At 37.0% G+C, this 16632-nt stretch overlaps 1 protein-coding gene across 1 annotated transcript in view; it reads right to left on the bottom strand.

The window, feature by feature from the left end:
- Positions 1–16632, bottom strand: part of LOC134212536 (protein son of sevenless-like) — a 45084-nt gene that overhangs the window by 11125 nt on the left and 17327 nt on the right. Inside the window, 16 exon segments of the mRNA XM_062690497.1 lie at positions 86–761; positions 832–948; positions 1004–1471; positions 1538–1633; positions 6241–6414; positions 6486–7237; positions 7240–7505; positions 7572–7798; positions 7855–7958; positions 8021–8150; positions 8227–8427; positions 11538–11599; positions 11602–11640; positions 11643–11700; positions 11773–11913; positions 12111–12230. Coding sequence (XP_062546481.1) covers positions 86–761; positions 832–948; positions 1004–1471; positions 1538–1633; positions 6241–6414; positions 6486–7237; positions 7240–7505; positions 7572–7798; positions 7855–7958; positions 8021–8150; positions 8227–8427; positions 11538–11599; positions 11602–11640; positions 11643–11700; positions 11773–11913; positions 12111–12230 — 3631 coding nt within the window.

The raw sequence follows: 16632 nt of genomic DNA, 5'->3' as shown, positions 1-16632 counted from the left end.
GCATACATATTCGCAACTAGTTTATGATGACTAAGCAATGGCGTATGTTTAAAGCTAGCAGTAGTAGGATTATTGTTGCTGTTACCATCACTGTTCGATGCGCTCATAATGCCAAAGAACGAAGAAACACTCATGCCAGATGATGATGACGACAGCGCACTCATTGAGGAAGATGGATAGCGGGGGCTTGGAACTAGCTTACTTCCTCCACTGTGATTGCTACTGGATTCGGAATAGCTACTATTGTTTAGGTTGTATTGTATTTGGGACGATAGTGAAGAGGTTAGAATAATACTATCGGAGCGTCGTGGAATCTCTGGCGCCATTTGATGATCTGCCGTTGATGTGAGATTTACCACTGACTGGGATAAGCTATGCTGCTGCCCGTGATGATAATAGTGATGGTTTTGCTGTTGGCCTCCAACTGACTGATGCTGGCCTGGATAATATTGCATCGATCCCTGCGAATGATGCTGATATTGGTACGACTGTTGCTGATGGTGATGATGATTCTGTGATGATGACGACGACGAGTTGATGTTCACGTTAGCAAATACTGCTTGGTCGGCCACGGAAGCCGACGATGAACTGGCTGGAGGTGACTGCTGCTCCGTACCGGTATCGTTTTTGTTCACAAACGGAGCTTTGTTGCTGGATGTCAACGTACCAGCCAGATTCAATGACGAATTGGCCGAATTGTTTGGACGTCGCATGGGCTTGATGCCGGGAGACTTTAGAGAAATGTCTGGCCACTTGCGCGCCTAAAGAAGATAATATAAAATGATGACTTAGGGAAATTGCACAAGCTAATAGCTTCGAATAAAAACTCACGAATTTTAATGGTTGGCGGCAATTCTTCGGTTCAATCCGTTTGCTTTCCTCGTACAGATAGTTTTGAATTTCAGTTACACTCATGCCTTTAAAAGGATCTAATTTTTTTAGAAAATGCTATAAAGAAACACGGTTAAATTAGAATTGTTTGAAATTTAAATTCATCGCTTACCTTAATGTTATCGTCAACTTTCAAGCAGTATGGTTGATTTTGATATTGCTGTATTTCACCAGTAATTTCAGCTACACGTCTTCTCTTAGAGAAGTTTATTAGTTCCGTATTTGGTAAAAAATCTGGATTCCCTTCCTCTATATGTAAAATATTGGTTAAATACATTCCAAAAAATGGCACACAAGGTGGATTTATTGAACGCAGCTTTTCCTGATACTTTTTGAAGTGCGAATTGTTCAGCTCCCGACACTCGGCCAGCACACGCTGGTAGCTTTTGGGGATCTCTTCAAGCGTCAGCTTGAGCCTGTGGACTGCCGCGCCCTGGAAGGCGGACACGATCGAAAGCACACCGTTGAAGTTGTTGAGATCCTGCAGAACCATCATCACCTCTATTGCACGCGATGCCATTGCCACACGTTCCTCGAAGTTCTCCGCCTCGATAATCGATTTCTCGATCCAGCGAGTGAACTGGGGAATGCATAAGTTTGGTTTGTTAGTAAGCAATGTTTGAATGTTAATATTATGTTTACATACATTCGTAGTGTGATGCATTATTCTTAATAAATTAGGACTAGTAGTTTCTTTATCTTTTCCGGTCCACACTGAACCGACCAGCTCCGATGGTTTTACCTGGAATACACATAACATTAGAAAACAATGCAAAAAACTGAGTGGAGTCAAAAACAGAAGAAAATCCGGGAATAATCCTCCACATTTGTCCATTTTTGTTGCCAGCTGATAAAGTTTTCCTGACGAACTAATGAGAAAAAATCATCGAATGTGATTTGGTCGAGGTTCTGCCAAACCGCACCAGGCGCCAGCAAGAATTTACCCATTTTTATGGGCAAGCTTTCGTTTAGCGGATTTAATTTGATCACATATTGTATTGAATATCCCTCAACCTCCTTACCGAGGATACCCTACAACAAATGTACGTTTGAATTGACTTGAAATGATTTCCGTTTAGCTTTTACGATCAAAATTTCAGAAGCTAGTAAATATCACATATATCGGACCCATGGGCTAAGGTGGGCGCTATACGCGACTTTCCGCTCCATCCGCTTTCTCATTTTCAGAAATCGAGCAATGAGAAGGGACCCAAGTCATGGTAAATGTGTAATGCCGGTATAATACAGAACTCAAAGCACAAGGTAAACAACCCTTCCGTGAACTAAGAGGTGTTTTGGGAGATCGCGATGGTTTTTTTGCAGGCCATCTATGCCTTTCTTTGCTTCCTGAAGAACCAAACCAGACATGACGTCAAATACCCGGATGAGCAGCTGAAATACCTCAAACCTGAATCCCAACCCCATCCATCACCAAATTACGCAATCTAACCTTGAGTCGCCACGAGTATCTTGGTCTTTGTCCCTTTCCCTTAATACTAACTGTTGATAATAAGATGATATCGTGTTATACACGCCTGACCCTGTCAAATAAATGCAATCAGTCTTCAAGGTGCAACATGTGTGAGATGTTCACGTAAGTTTATGGTTTATGCACCCAATTAAACATTGCTTACTACGTTCGAACTTGCACATAACAATCTGAACACGAGCCTAACTCCGATAAACTCAGGCGCAATGTACAATGTTCAAACATCGAGTTCAAACTTGGGTTCAAACATGTGCGCTTGCACACGAGAATGCTATGCTTGGATAAAGAACGGGTTGCTAAGGAAACTATTGTTGATTCTTCACGTTTCCCAGCCTTGTTATTCATATCTCGAATAAGAGAATTCAACTAAACTTCAATGAAGGTATGATCGAAAAGTTGAAACATGTTGGGCACATTTTTTGCACTTGCATAATAAAGTGTTCATAGAGGTGAGGTCTTGATTTAGGCCTTCCATTCACGGCGCCTTAGGTTCGAATCTGCTCTGAGCGAAGTTTTTGTTCCATTTGAAAGCAATTCTCCTTAGGATTTCAGGATTCTGCAACCACCAAAAAACTGATTAGTTCATATTTCTAAAATTTTGAGACAATATTTTTCTGATACTTTTATATAGGGATAATTGATTCTACTTACTTCGCGGTGGTACTTGATAAACATACCCAGAATCTGAAGCAAAGTTCTAAATTGCATAGAGAATTCTTTATTCCAGGTTGAGTGGGGTTTCGTCCTTTTTGAAGAACCTTATGATCAACAGGGCTTTAATTCCATTTTTGTGTTTTTTAGAATGTAACAATTGAAGATTTCATCTTTATGAGAGTCATGTAGTTTATAGGACTTTTGTGTTTAAGGATTTGTGGGCTCATTTCTGACTTGGAGCGTTTGTGAATTTTCTTTGTATTGTATAATGTCATCGGCGTATTATTTATACAAATCAATGTAAAATACATTATGAACAGATCCCAACTATCTTTTTAAATTTCTATCAATTTGACCAATTCTTCAAACTACCCCACTAAAAGTGTGTCTTTGAACTTTTTGGAATCAACATCTATATTTTATTCACGACATGTAAATCCCATCGTATCTAGCAAAACAAAATGCATGCTTGCATATGTAATTTACCTCGTTTAGAACCTAAACGCAAGGATACTTTAAATAATCATTACATTGGAGGCTGCCGGGTGTCTAACCGGGCAAATACACATAATATTCAGTTGTTATGAACATTAAGAACTATTCATGTGGCATTTCTAAAAAAAACTCCAAAGACAAGGATTCAAACACTAGGGCCCTGAGTGAACGCCAAACGAGTTACCACTAGGCCATCACCGCTACTCAAGAAGAGAAACCACTTTACCAATATGAACAGATGAACAGCATGCTGGGTGTAAACTGATGTTTAAACATCCATGTTCAAACCCGTGTGTTTGAACTTGGGCGCACACTCGTGTTCAAACTGGGTGCGATTTTGGCTCGATTTATGATGAACTCGGTTTGGATCTAGTATGCATGTTTGAGTGCGAACTTGCACACGGGAAAACTGCACTTGTTTAAACGCGGTTCATGTTTTCGTGAAGACTGAATGCAATACCGTGGAGGCACCATATTTGACGCAGTTAAGAACATTTTAAAAAGAATCATTACTTCAAAAACAATTTCTAAATGGATTCGCCTAATATTCTGCATAACGAGATTTCTACTATTATAGAATGTGTACAAATAATGAAACCTCGAAATATAAGTTTATTTCTTAGTTTTTTAATCTGTTTTTATATGGTACTCGAGGTGCCCAAATTGACGCACTAATTTTACCGTGTTCCTTATTTGACGCAAAGTTGTTCCTAATTTGACGCACTTTGAAACTATGTTAAAACTCAATCATTTTTTTTAATTATATAATGACAGTGTAATAGAACTTTGTACGATATAAAATAACAAGTTAATTTATCATACAAAGCGGCATTTTGTTTATTTTTGTCCAGTTGTTCTGCAAGTTATATTCTATGGAGCACGTAAATATTTTGTTAGTTTCATGTACCCTGCACATCAATCAAAATGCTTTTCAATTATGTGTAAGAATCATGTCAAAGCATATATTCACGGCCTATGAATCACGGGAGAATTAAATTTGACATTTCATTTCGTAACCAGCCTACCATGATCTGTTGTATTTGTAATAAAAACTTCACTTTCTTTGGTAATCTGCAATTTTGAATCTATAAAATGAGGAGGATACAGAAAACGCAACCTGTATATGAACCCTTTTAGAACCACATTGAAGCTACCATTATGCAAATGTTACGTGACCGGCAGATATATCTCAAAAAATATGAGCTATTTACACACACTGAAGCTTATATAAGAAAGCCAGTCATATTTTTGTTTAATTTCATATTCAGGGTTGCCCGACTAGTAGCTTGGATAGCGACAGAAATAAATTAAAAATTTGTTATTCTTTTTTGGCTTGTTAGAATTTCGTACAAAGAAAGTAAATTAAATTATAGGATACTAATTTAATATATAATATTATTTTCTCGCAAGAATTTCAAAACAAGCATAGAAAAACTGCATAATAACCAAATACCGTGTAAGAAACGCCTAAAAAAACGCATCAAAATCGAAGACATCATAAGGCATACTATCATGGGCTGGACACTTAGTGGAATAATGTTGACTAATATTGTAAGTAGTAGAGAGTTACTAAATGAATACATATTGCTTTTCCTAATAGTATTATTGAGGTTTATAAGCACTGCCTTGTCTATTCGTCTGCTAAGATTAATTAGGAACATTGCAATGGATTGTGAGCCTAATTTGACGCAGAACATTTTGGGTTCAAAAATGCGTTCAAATGTTACAATGTTCAACTAAAAAGGGAAATCTAACTCATAATGCTCAGCTGTTCGTAGGTAGGGGTCAAAAATTCTCACAAAAGTAATTTTGCGCGAAAAAAATATCGTTTGATCCTTAGCATTGTGGCTGAGAAAGCGAAAATTTTACGCATTATGAGTATAACTTCCACATATTTTATTTGGGTACATTGATTCTTTATCAATAAAACGTTTTTTATTCCATATATGCAATTAAGAAGAGCAAATAAAGCCATCTAGCTTTATTCGTTGATATATTTTTGGCGAAAACAGATTTTTTGAATCATTTGATATGAAAGTGCGCCAAGTTTGGACCTGCGTCAAATATGGTGCTTCCACGGTAGATAAAAAAAACTCAAAGCTTTTCGAATCTTATTCATAAGATATGCTGATTGCTTAGGATCTGTTTCAATTCGATAATTAAACTGAAATTAAACTTAAAAGTGACATTTCACTAATTATCAAATAACGGGTGAGGAACCGGAGCGATAATTCCGCAAGTACTTCCAGACTCATCGTATGAGTCGAATTCGTGCAACCTAACGCGATACGGAGAAAGCGATAATGAATCCGTTGAAGCTCCGGTTGGTCCCGAAACAGATACAACGTAATCATCTGCAAGCTATCCTAACGAGCAATTTGGCATAAGTTATTCATCAATGAACTACTTACTTGAGTAATTGAAGCATATTCTCTTAGATTCTTTCACTTTATTATTATTAAAGACCAAATGGGAGCCACTACCAACTTACGGTAGATTAAAAAAGCTAATAGAGGATCCCTGGATTTTATTCATAGAACGTTCAAATGGACAAGATAGTTTATAGATTTGTGATAAGGAAGGAACAAATATGAATTTCATCTTTTGTCCTGTTGGTCTTTAGATAACGAAGGGGGTAGGAAATAAACTAATGAATAAATTGATAAAACCGTAAAAACCATCATTCTGGAGGATTTAATTTAATTACTTACGTTTTTATACATTTCAAACTCTACCAACGTCAGTTGACGGGCAAGTTCTAAGGGATGCAACATTAGCAGATTGTATTCGTTCTCATCCGAACTCAGCGACAAATGCTTCTCAATCGGCGGTGGACTATCTAAGAAAGCAAACGATATCTGCCGATGACTGTCATCGCTTTCATTCTACAGGAATTAAAAAAAAAATGAAATTAGGCTTTTCATATGTTTCTTCCATTTTACCATCATATACGCACCTTCCGCTGCACTATCTTCAACACCGAGTCAACCCACTTACGCATAGATTTACCCCGTACCGTTGCCAGGAAGTATAACAATGAATCCAGCAGCTTGGGATCCCGCTCAAAGTCATAAAAATGATGATCTACCCAGTGCCGAAGAACATTCAGCACACGAAATTGAACCGGTTGCACATACTCCTTCTTGTAGCGTTTCCAGTCTTCTCGTTGAGAATTCTTATGAAACTTGTCCATATCTGATCCAAGTTCCTTATCACAGGCACAGTCGTACACCAGTGCCGGGTGGGGTATGTCGAACCGTTCAACCAATAACCTAAGAAGCTCTTTGGGCGAACAAAACGATCGATACGTTGTTAGGAAGGTACGCACGAACATAGGATCAGCGTATATGTGGTAGGTGAGCCGTTCGATCAGTTTCGTTAGCGTGGCGCCTTTGATTAGGGGCACTCCCGTTCCTTCCCGCTCCTCCAGCACTATATTCGAAGGGGAATCAGGAACGGCAAATGCATATATTTCCGGACTAGGTAGTTTAAGTGGATGTTTCTTTTCGATATCTAGTAAAATACTGTCTAGAATGCGTTCCAACATGGATTTTGTGTTCAGCATAACCAAATCCGCCATCCAATCGTTTTGTGTTGTGCATTTTTGCAATAAGTATAACGTTACTCGGTTCCCGGAAGAAATTTCAAACATATACTTCAGCTCCTCCGTGTCCGGTCGATCGATGATTTCCACCTTACGCATGAAAAGCGTTCCTTTAACCGAAAGTCGTAATTGTTGCCGGGAACAATCTGCCGTCGGGCTTTACACAACACCAACAACCCATCGAATAGGAACACCTTTCGTTCGGTTTGTCGCTTGCCGGAGCTAAGCTTGGCAAGTGTGTCCTCCCGGATGAACTCGTTGCAACATTGACCAACGTCTTTGTTCCAATGTTCTACACTGTTTTGTAATTCACGTGTTTTTTCGATTGCCGACTGACGCCTTGCCCGGCTGTTTACCCTAGCGAAATATTCCCTGGAGAGATTTGGAAATGTTACATTAATAGACATTTCTTATGCAGAATGTTCATATTCTACGCACTTAGGCAGCAGTGAAGATATACTCTGCAATCCGAGCTGCAAGGGTTTAAGCAACCCCTGAACCTGTACAAAGCTTTCTTTATCCTCCTGCGATGGACTAAGCTGTAGTAAAATTTTAATATAATCTAAATACAACTGTGCATGCCCGATAGGCCCTAAAAGTAGTTTTGGTAAATAGAATTTAACCGCTTCCCTGAAACCGTGACCGGCCGACTTCAGCGAATTCGCCTGAAACAGATCAAATGTGTCAGTCTAATGATGATGATAGATTATTGCTAAAATACCTCTGGCCTAGACATTAAATTTGCTAAGGCTTCCTTTGCCTCAACCGACGTGATATCTTTTGCAAACTTTTCGTATACATCAAACTCTGCCGCTTCTGCTAATTCTGTTAGATAAAAAGTCACAATCAGTTCATAGGAGCCAGCCCTAAGGACATTTGATGCATACCTTCGAAGCAACTTCCGATGCATGGCGGGATTTGTTCTTGCGACATTTCGATCACATCTTCGAGCGAACCCAGTAACGTTACGGACACCTCATAAATGTCCATAATATTGGAGAAAATTGCATCAAGTTCCTTCAACGACAGATAAGTTGAATAAAAATAGTATTAATATGTATTAATCAAAAAATATCACAATTTCTCTTTTTACCTTTGGATCGTCGACTATTTTCACCAGTTCTTCGCGAAACACCCTTATGATCATGTGCAGGTCCCGTTGGTACTGCTTCTCGTCGTGGATGAGTTCTTTCGCGACCTCCTCGTAGCTGAGGCTGTATGGAGGCGTCGGCGGCAATGGACTAGGCGCCCTCGAGCTCGAATTGTCCCCCTGGTAGAACATGTCCATGAGCGCCTGTGGGAACGAAAAAGAAAGAAAAGTTGCACAAAGAGCAATCCCTGGGTGCGTTAAAAAACTGCACGCACGACTAACGTTATTCCGATTGGAGACAGAGATAGAAAGAACATGCTGAGAAATAATGAATATGTTGTTTTAAAACCTAAGGGTCAATAGTAAGATCTGGTTTACGCTTCCAGGGGAACTTGTGAGCGCGATGCGCAACTGCATGTTGGTTTCTAAATTTGAAGTTCTTTAAGATGCATGCAGTTTCAAATATGTAGATACGAAAAATAACTAAACACTATGGTTTAACATTTTCCACTGTCATTGATATTAACCAAGTTACAGATTTGATAGTTTTACCAGTTTTATTTATTTTAGCTTCTTCCTAATCATAAAATTATTTTTGATCATCTTGATTTTTTATCAGACATTACACCCTGTCAATATTTCAATGAAGCTATTCTAATTCTTATAAATAATTTTCTTATTTCCAAGAATAGGTACCAATTAAAATACCTTGTTATTAAAAAGCCACACAAACCTACCACAAAGTAAAACTAACAATATGATGCATTTGGTTTATCTTTGCAACAGTTGCGAGCTAATCAACCATAGTAAATTTCTGTAAAATTTACAACAACACATGCTTCAATAAATTTCTGTATTACGTTCAACAATACCACGCAAAGATGAGACGTATAAAACCTATCGATGAAAAAATGTGCTGGTAGAAATAATAATAGTGATATGATTTAACATCATCAATAAGAACTTATTGAGTGAAGCAGTGTAATAAAACGAAGATAGACCTCAAAATCAACAATCGAAAATGATAGGATCTGTGGTTTGTAGTCCAAAATTTAACTATCGCTTCGGACAGAATTCATATCTCTACATTTAAGGACATAAAAATAACAATAAAACAACTAAGGAGAGGCTAAAAAGTTGAAACAGACTAAAAACAAACAAAAAAAAGTCATTACCATTGAACAAAAGATACGCTAAATAAAACGACAGTCTGGAGACGGTAGAACCATATCCAAGAGCGAACAAACAAAAACAATAAACTACAAGTTTTCCCAGTACAAAAAAAAAAGGATTCATATTTATAAAAGATATAGAAAGTAGCGGATCGAAATTAACAGGGGGAAGTAAGTAGATTAAAACAAGTTCAAAAGATCTAAAAGAAATGTGGGTTTTCATCTTTACTTCTTTACAGGGGAAATAAACTTCAAGAAAAGTAGTTTTACATACCACCTGCGGTGTTTTTTGGTTTATTTTGATTTTATCGAAATGAATTTATTTGATTGATTGTTTTTGTTTGTTTTGGGAGGCGTGAAAGAACATAAATCATATGTTGCAACGTATGTTAATCAGAAATCAAAGCTTTTATTGCTTCAAGTGTGAAGTATGTAGATAAAAAAAGTTATACAGATGGGTAAGCAGAAACAGATAAATAAGAAAGCTGATAGTTAGAACGGTTGATCAATGAAATATACTTTCTTGTAATTTTGCTTTGTTTTTAGATTATTCAACTGCAAGCAAAATCGTATTTTTTTTTCATTTTTATACAAGATGAATGTTTCGATTGAATTTACTATTGGTTTTGTTTTCAACTGTAGAAAATTCAAACGAGTTGTAAATGCTGTGAGCATGAGATGTTATTTTAAATAATAAAAACAATGCGAATCAAATTCTTGTGCTTGAATGTAATCCTGATGTAAAAATACTGGCGATATTAATGTGTTATTTGCGTCACTTGTTGATACTGATTATAATATTCTTAATTGGTAATACTCATCAACGCAAGCCTATTCTAGTATTGTAATCAACTATAAATATTGAATTTTGTATTTACAAAAAAAATGTGTGCAATGAGAAAGGCTTAACATGTGAATTTAATTTCTGAGAAGATTGATTTAGAAATATATCGATTACAGAACTAACCATAATTAATATCGACGAATGATTTTTTTGTAAATCAAAGACAAAGAAAACACGATTTTTTTCCGATTTGCTCGTAGAGCTTGCTTGAGCTTGAGCTTGATTGACTGCTCGTAGTTGCTACTCCATTATGACCAGATCAGCTGTTCTTGCACAGGGAACCAACAGATGTTTGCTTGGGACTAGCACACATCTTCAATGTACAAGTACTGGTGATCTCATTTGTTAGGTCATACTGGCGCCTGCCACGTCAGAATGCAAGTCAATGTAGGGAAGGGGAGGAAATGATGATGCAATCACTCGCCCACTGCAAGCCGAATATACCTCTGCACTTGCCACGAGTTCATGCGGAATTTGTTGGAATTTCTGGGTTAGGTTGGAGAGGCAGAGGTCCGTCTTGGTTAACGAGCTGCCAATGTGATAGATAGGAGAAGGTAACTGATGGAATTTATATAATTGGATGTAGGAAACGAGCTCTATACGTTCATTTCCAATTCTAGCAGATTAATGTTAGAATGCTCAAATTGAAGGTATAGGAATAGTAATGGAAACGGTATGGAAGTCCATTTCCAGTTCTAGCGATTGCTAGAACATGAGGAATAAAGAGAAAGATACAAAGTAGGAGAATGGAACGGACCTGGGATTGAACCCACGACCTCCTGCGTATGAGGCAGAAGCAGTAGCCATATGACTACCAAGCCCGTTTCACGATTTTTTTCCGATTTGCTCGTAGAAGTGAAAAACTGAAATTTTCGAAGGTGTTTCACAAAAGTCTCCAAAATCACCAGTTGTACAAAAAATGGAAAACCTCAAATTACGACAAAGGTCTTTTAAATTACTCAAAAGAGAGCGATCATGGCACGGAAGTAATTAACGAGAAATCATGCTAAGTTCTTTTTAATTGCACACGTAAATTTATTACCGTATTTTCATTGATTGAATCTCATTCAGATAAAATTATCTTTAACATGTCAAATATTACATAACAATCCGTTCTTTTAAAAGCAGGAAGAAAAACAATACCAGGATCAAAAAGAAACCAAAACCATAATGCAATTAACATTTACGAAAAATGTATATATCCTATCCTTCGGCAACGGCATCGCCGAAAGTAGAGTTTAAGTGAAATAATAAGTAAATATAAATCAAGAAGCAAGATAAAAACAAGAAGCTCAAACCTTATCAGCGCACATGGCGACCTCGATATCCTCCTGGGATATCTCGATGTGATACATATTTTGACATAGTAGCCGACTAGCTTCAGAATGTCAGCCGAAATGCTCTCAACACCCCAACCAGGAACAATGAAACCGAACTATCGATTTTGTACTGCAGGACCTCCTAAAGGGCGACGGGAACGTACGATCATTAGAATATTCATTTTTTGCATCGTTCTCTGTACGGAAAACCTACCTTTTGCAATAGGGTATGGACACGGTCAACCGGAAGCACCGGTTTCAATTTTTTGGATTTGTCTATTGCCACACGAGCATCTGTCAGGGCCCAATCGTCGAGGGGCTTAGGAAAAGTACGCCAAATTCTTTGTTCAACATCCTGTAGGGGAAAAACATGTAAATAGTAATAAACCGTTAAAAGCGCAATGTTGTTTTAAAAAAACAACGTACCGAAAATACGTTTAATGTGAATAAATTTAATGGTAATTTACGTTAAAAATATGTTCGACGATTTCTAGAAAAAACGCCCTGCGCTTTAAGGGTTTTGAGAAAACAATACAAAATGAATAAACTTACCGCTACTGTATGCGGAGATGGTTGGGCACACAGCATTGCTAACATACGCAAACATAAGGTTTCCATGTAGAGTAGAGCATCCTCGCGGGCTTGTAACGTTGGATGCACTTGCTCTAGAACCTGAGGGATAAGAAAAAAAAACAAATAATTTTAGAGAATCCGAAAGTTAGTAAACAAAGTTAAAGTTAGTGCCACGATTTTATGACACTGCCCCGAATGTCACTAACCCGAACGCCAGTACCCCGAAAGGCTATTGCTCCGAATAACCCATTACCCCGAATGATCACTACCCCGAATTATCATTACCCCGATTGACCATTACCCCGAATTTGTCAAAAAAATTAAAAAAAACATGTACTCACTTTCTCGCTCACTTTATTACTTTATTAGATTGCGTTTCAATAATGAAGTTGAAAATATAAACTAAAAACAAATGTGAAAGAAAGAAACATTCCACTGGGAAATACAGAATGGAAAGATTGGGTATTGTTAAGTTAAATGGCTTATATTATTCAACCTGGAAGACGAATATCGAATTCTTGCTGATCCGGGAAGATCTTTGGTGATATTTCACTGGGAACCGGTCCGCTGAAACAGCTGAAAGCAATGCTAAAATAGAAGCTTGGAACACTGGTAACCAGCAAGCGCGCGCAACGATTGGACTTTTGTTAGAAGACAAACAGTTACCTTATCAAAGGATCCAAAATAGCCAGATACGTGGGAGAATTTGAGAAAACACTACGAGAACGCAAAACTTTCTTCAAAGGTAGCCATCCTCACGTAAATTTGCGATAAGCGGTACTCCGATGGGCCTCCTTAGCCGTGTGGTAAGATGCGCGGCTACAAAGCAAGACCATGCTGAGGGTGGCTGGGTTCGATTCCCTGTGCCGGTCCAGGCAAGTTTCGGTTTGGAAATTGTCTCGACTTCCCTGGGCTTTATGCTATATTATTGGGCTATATCATCGTGTTAGCCTCATGATATACAAATGCAAAAATAGTAACCTGGCTTAGAAACCTCGCAGTTATTAACTGTGGAAGTGCTTAATGAACACTAAGCTGCGAGGCGGCTCTGTCCCAGTGTGGGGATGTAATGCCCATAAGAAGAAGAAGAAGGTATGGGAGTTCTACCAGTTAAATAATTCAAGCAGGTTTGATAAGTTTAAAAATTATTAGTTTATTGATGTTACTACTACAACTGCTTGATAACGAATGAGCTCCTCACTTCAGTTTCTCTCTATTTATACCCTGACATGAAGAGTCATTGCATACTGTGATTTGTTTACAGCAACATGGCACACTGCGTTGTACACCAGCATAACGTCAACAGAAGGTACCCTTATGGCGGGGACATTGAACAGCATGTATTCGAAATTGAGGAGCTTTTCGAACGGCTGAAGGTGACAGGCCATGAATTAGACCGGTATCTGTAGGTGGCTATGGTACTACAATACTTTCAATAACTACGGCATTTGAGACAAGACCAGACAACAAACTCACTCTAGAATTGATTAAATCAAAACTGGTGGATGTGCACTCGCTTGACTGTGAATATACAACAGTAAAGCACATGTGAAGATTGGACAAATCAAGCATCCGAAAGATATTCAATTTGCAAAAAAGAGTTAACCGCTGTGGAGGTTGGTACTCGGATTCTGATGTCGTGACCTTCAAGTAGTCTTGTTGTGTAGGGGTTATCACGCCTATCTAGAGAGTATGAGGTGGAGGTTTCAAGTCCCTCCAAGGCACGTGGATTCTTTTTCGCAAATTTCTTATCAATTTGTCCATTTCGAAACATGTGCTGTGCATATGCACAACCAAGATATTTAACGAACAGTGTTCTTGTTGAATCCAAGAGCCTATATTTGAAGACTAGCAGCTAGGTTTGGACAAGACAAAGCAAAGTCATATTATATCCCCCTGATGGACCCAGGATATTCGAACCAACATCAAATCGCGGGTACTTATTTAAAAGAACGTATGTGATTTTGTAAGCAAATATTCAAACGTTTATTTCTCTAATATGATAGCACTCCCACGCAAACCATCACCACAAACAGGTAGGGGGAGGCTTTGGCTATCTGTTCGTGGTGTTGGTTTGCCTGGGAGTGCCATCATATTGGACAAATCTTCGTATGAATCTTTGTTTACAAAATCACATACGTCCTTTTGAATAAGTACCCGAGTCCTATGTCCTATGAAGTCCTATGAATCGAATTTCAAAGTTTAGTTGGTTGGTAGTTAGATGTACATTGCGGTGAATACGAGGCCCGATATTGCCGTTTGTGCTTCTATTTTGGGACGTAAAGTTAACTGTCCAACTAGAAGCAAAACGAACGCAGCGGTATTTATATACAAGTCTCGCGCTTAAGATCATAGGGTCGCACTGATCGATTTCTCTTCATCGATTCATCTTTTCATCAATGTAGCGAATTTAAACAGTTTACCTTAGTTTTTATTAACCCGACGTGCCATCCCATATACAGTTCTTCAATTTTCTTAGCAATTACTCTTCTTTGATTACCTAGCTCCATCTGTGCGATGGTTTACACAACAGCTCTCACAAATATGCGGGCAAATTCGGTCATGCACTCTTTATTTTATTTCATCAGCTTTCATATAATAATCAATATTCGATATTATAAATATCAAGAGTTTTATGATAGCCATTAGCCAAATTTAAAATTCATTAGCCAAATGAAAAACATTCGATTTTCAAAAATGTGTGTAAAGACTTAAATGTCGATTTAAGCATCGAAAAAGATTTTCGATTACTTGGTTATTTTTATCTTCATCGCTGTGTAGATTGTTTGAAACGTGCATATAATGCTTACGTCGACCAACTGGATGGATTGCGCGCATTTTGCTTTTTCTTGACTTTTTTTTTTTTTTTTTTTTTTTTTTCGAGAGTTGACCAGTTGTAGTCTTAATAGACTGGTATCTCGGCTGGGCTCTCCATGTGATACACAATACTAGCAGACGACTCAAGCTATGTTGCTCACTAGGTCACTGCGGCCTGGGTTTGTATTGTGATCATACCGATACATTATTCTTTCTATCTACAGTCTGTCAATTATAAACCGAACAAATAATGGAAGCTCAACATGTACATAGATGTTTTCTGAATAAGTAGTTAACATGTAAATTTAATTATTAGTTACTTGGAGCCGACATTCAATACCTAATAGTAGTCTATGTTGACAAGGGTGGTACTGTTGCCATTTCCAAGTAACAATTTCGAATAAAGATGTAATGATATCATTCTGGTAGGGTAGTTTCAAAATAGATTAATTTAAGTACTATTGTAATAAATGGACACATTGAAGAGCTTCCCTTATTTTAACACGGTTGAGTATCGGATGTTTGTCAATACGTCGTCGAGTTAATTGGATCCTATCAGTCACAGTAATGTCATATGTTAAAGTTTCAGTAGTCTAATAGTGATCATTATACAAAATTTCTTTCCAGTTGTTCCGTAATTGCTTTTTTTTGGTAAAGTTCTTTTCCCTTTTCTACACGCAGAGAAAATCTACCTTTTTGAACTAAAAAATAAAATTATTGAAATATTTTTTAAACCCAAATATTTTATTTTTAAAATCAAAACTGAAATATATTTAATTCAAAAATTTTCATTGTTGTTTCTACTGCAATCCAGTGTAACTAGTTTTTGGAGAAAATATTTGAAAAAAATACAAATATAATTATTGTGGTTTCATTTTTCACACGAAGCCTACCCAAAAATAAAATAATTGATTATCACAAGAAATTTTATATAACATTTAAAATAAATTTTTGATTATAATATTATTATTTTTTTGAATTTAAGAAAAATATTGTTGAAAGCAAAAGTTTTTTTGGATTAAAAATATTTTGCACAAACAAAAAAATATATTGTAAATTCAACAATTTTCATTTTGAGTGCTGTTTTGGAACATTGTAGAAACAACAATATTTTTCGTCTAATCAAATCTGATTTTTTGTTGAATTCAACAAATAAAATTATTAGCCGGGGAACAATAATTATTTTTGTTGTTTTTATACATAATATCATTGAGTTTAAAAAACATTTCTCTGCGTGTAATATTCAAACCTTTATTATTTATTAAAATAATGAGGTCTAAAATGCAGTTAGTCAGATTCAGGGTATACAATATTCAATATAATAGTGGATGAACGCATCATATGGTCTATCCTCATTTCCGTAAGTGGTCAAGTTATTAGTCTTGTAGCAATAATAGTGGTACTAGTTATTCTCTATCTTGTGAGTGCAATGGTCTCAATTAACTATTCTAAACAGAACTCTGTCTCTTGTCTTTCTGTCCACCGATGGTCATGTATTTATTTTCGTTTTTTTTATTATTTACTTGATATCTTTAAATTTCAGTCATTTATTTTACTATCGGTCATTTATTTTATTATAAGGTAAAGGTCAGCGAATTTGTCTTAATACGAGAAACACTAAGTCATGTCCCCTATATATCCGCTAATTTTTCTAACTAACCTAATAGAAGGAAGAGAGAAACAG

This window comes from Armigeres subalbatus, chromosome 2 (assembly GCF_024139115.2).
Source record: "Armigeres subalbatus isolate Guangzhou_Male chromosome 2, GZ_Asu_2, whole genome shotgun sequence".
In the NCBI taxonomy this organism is placed as follows: Eukaryota; Metazoa; Arthropoda; class Insecta; order Diptera; family Culicidae; genus Armigeres; species Armigeres subalbatus.
Note: the sequence above shows the minus strand (reverse complement) of the source record. Positions and strands in the feature narration are given on the sequence as shown.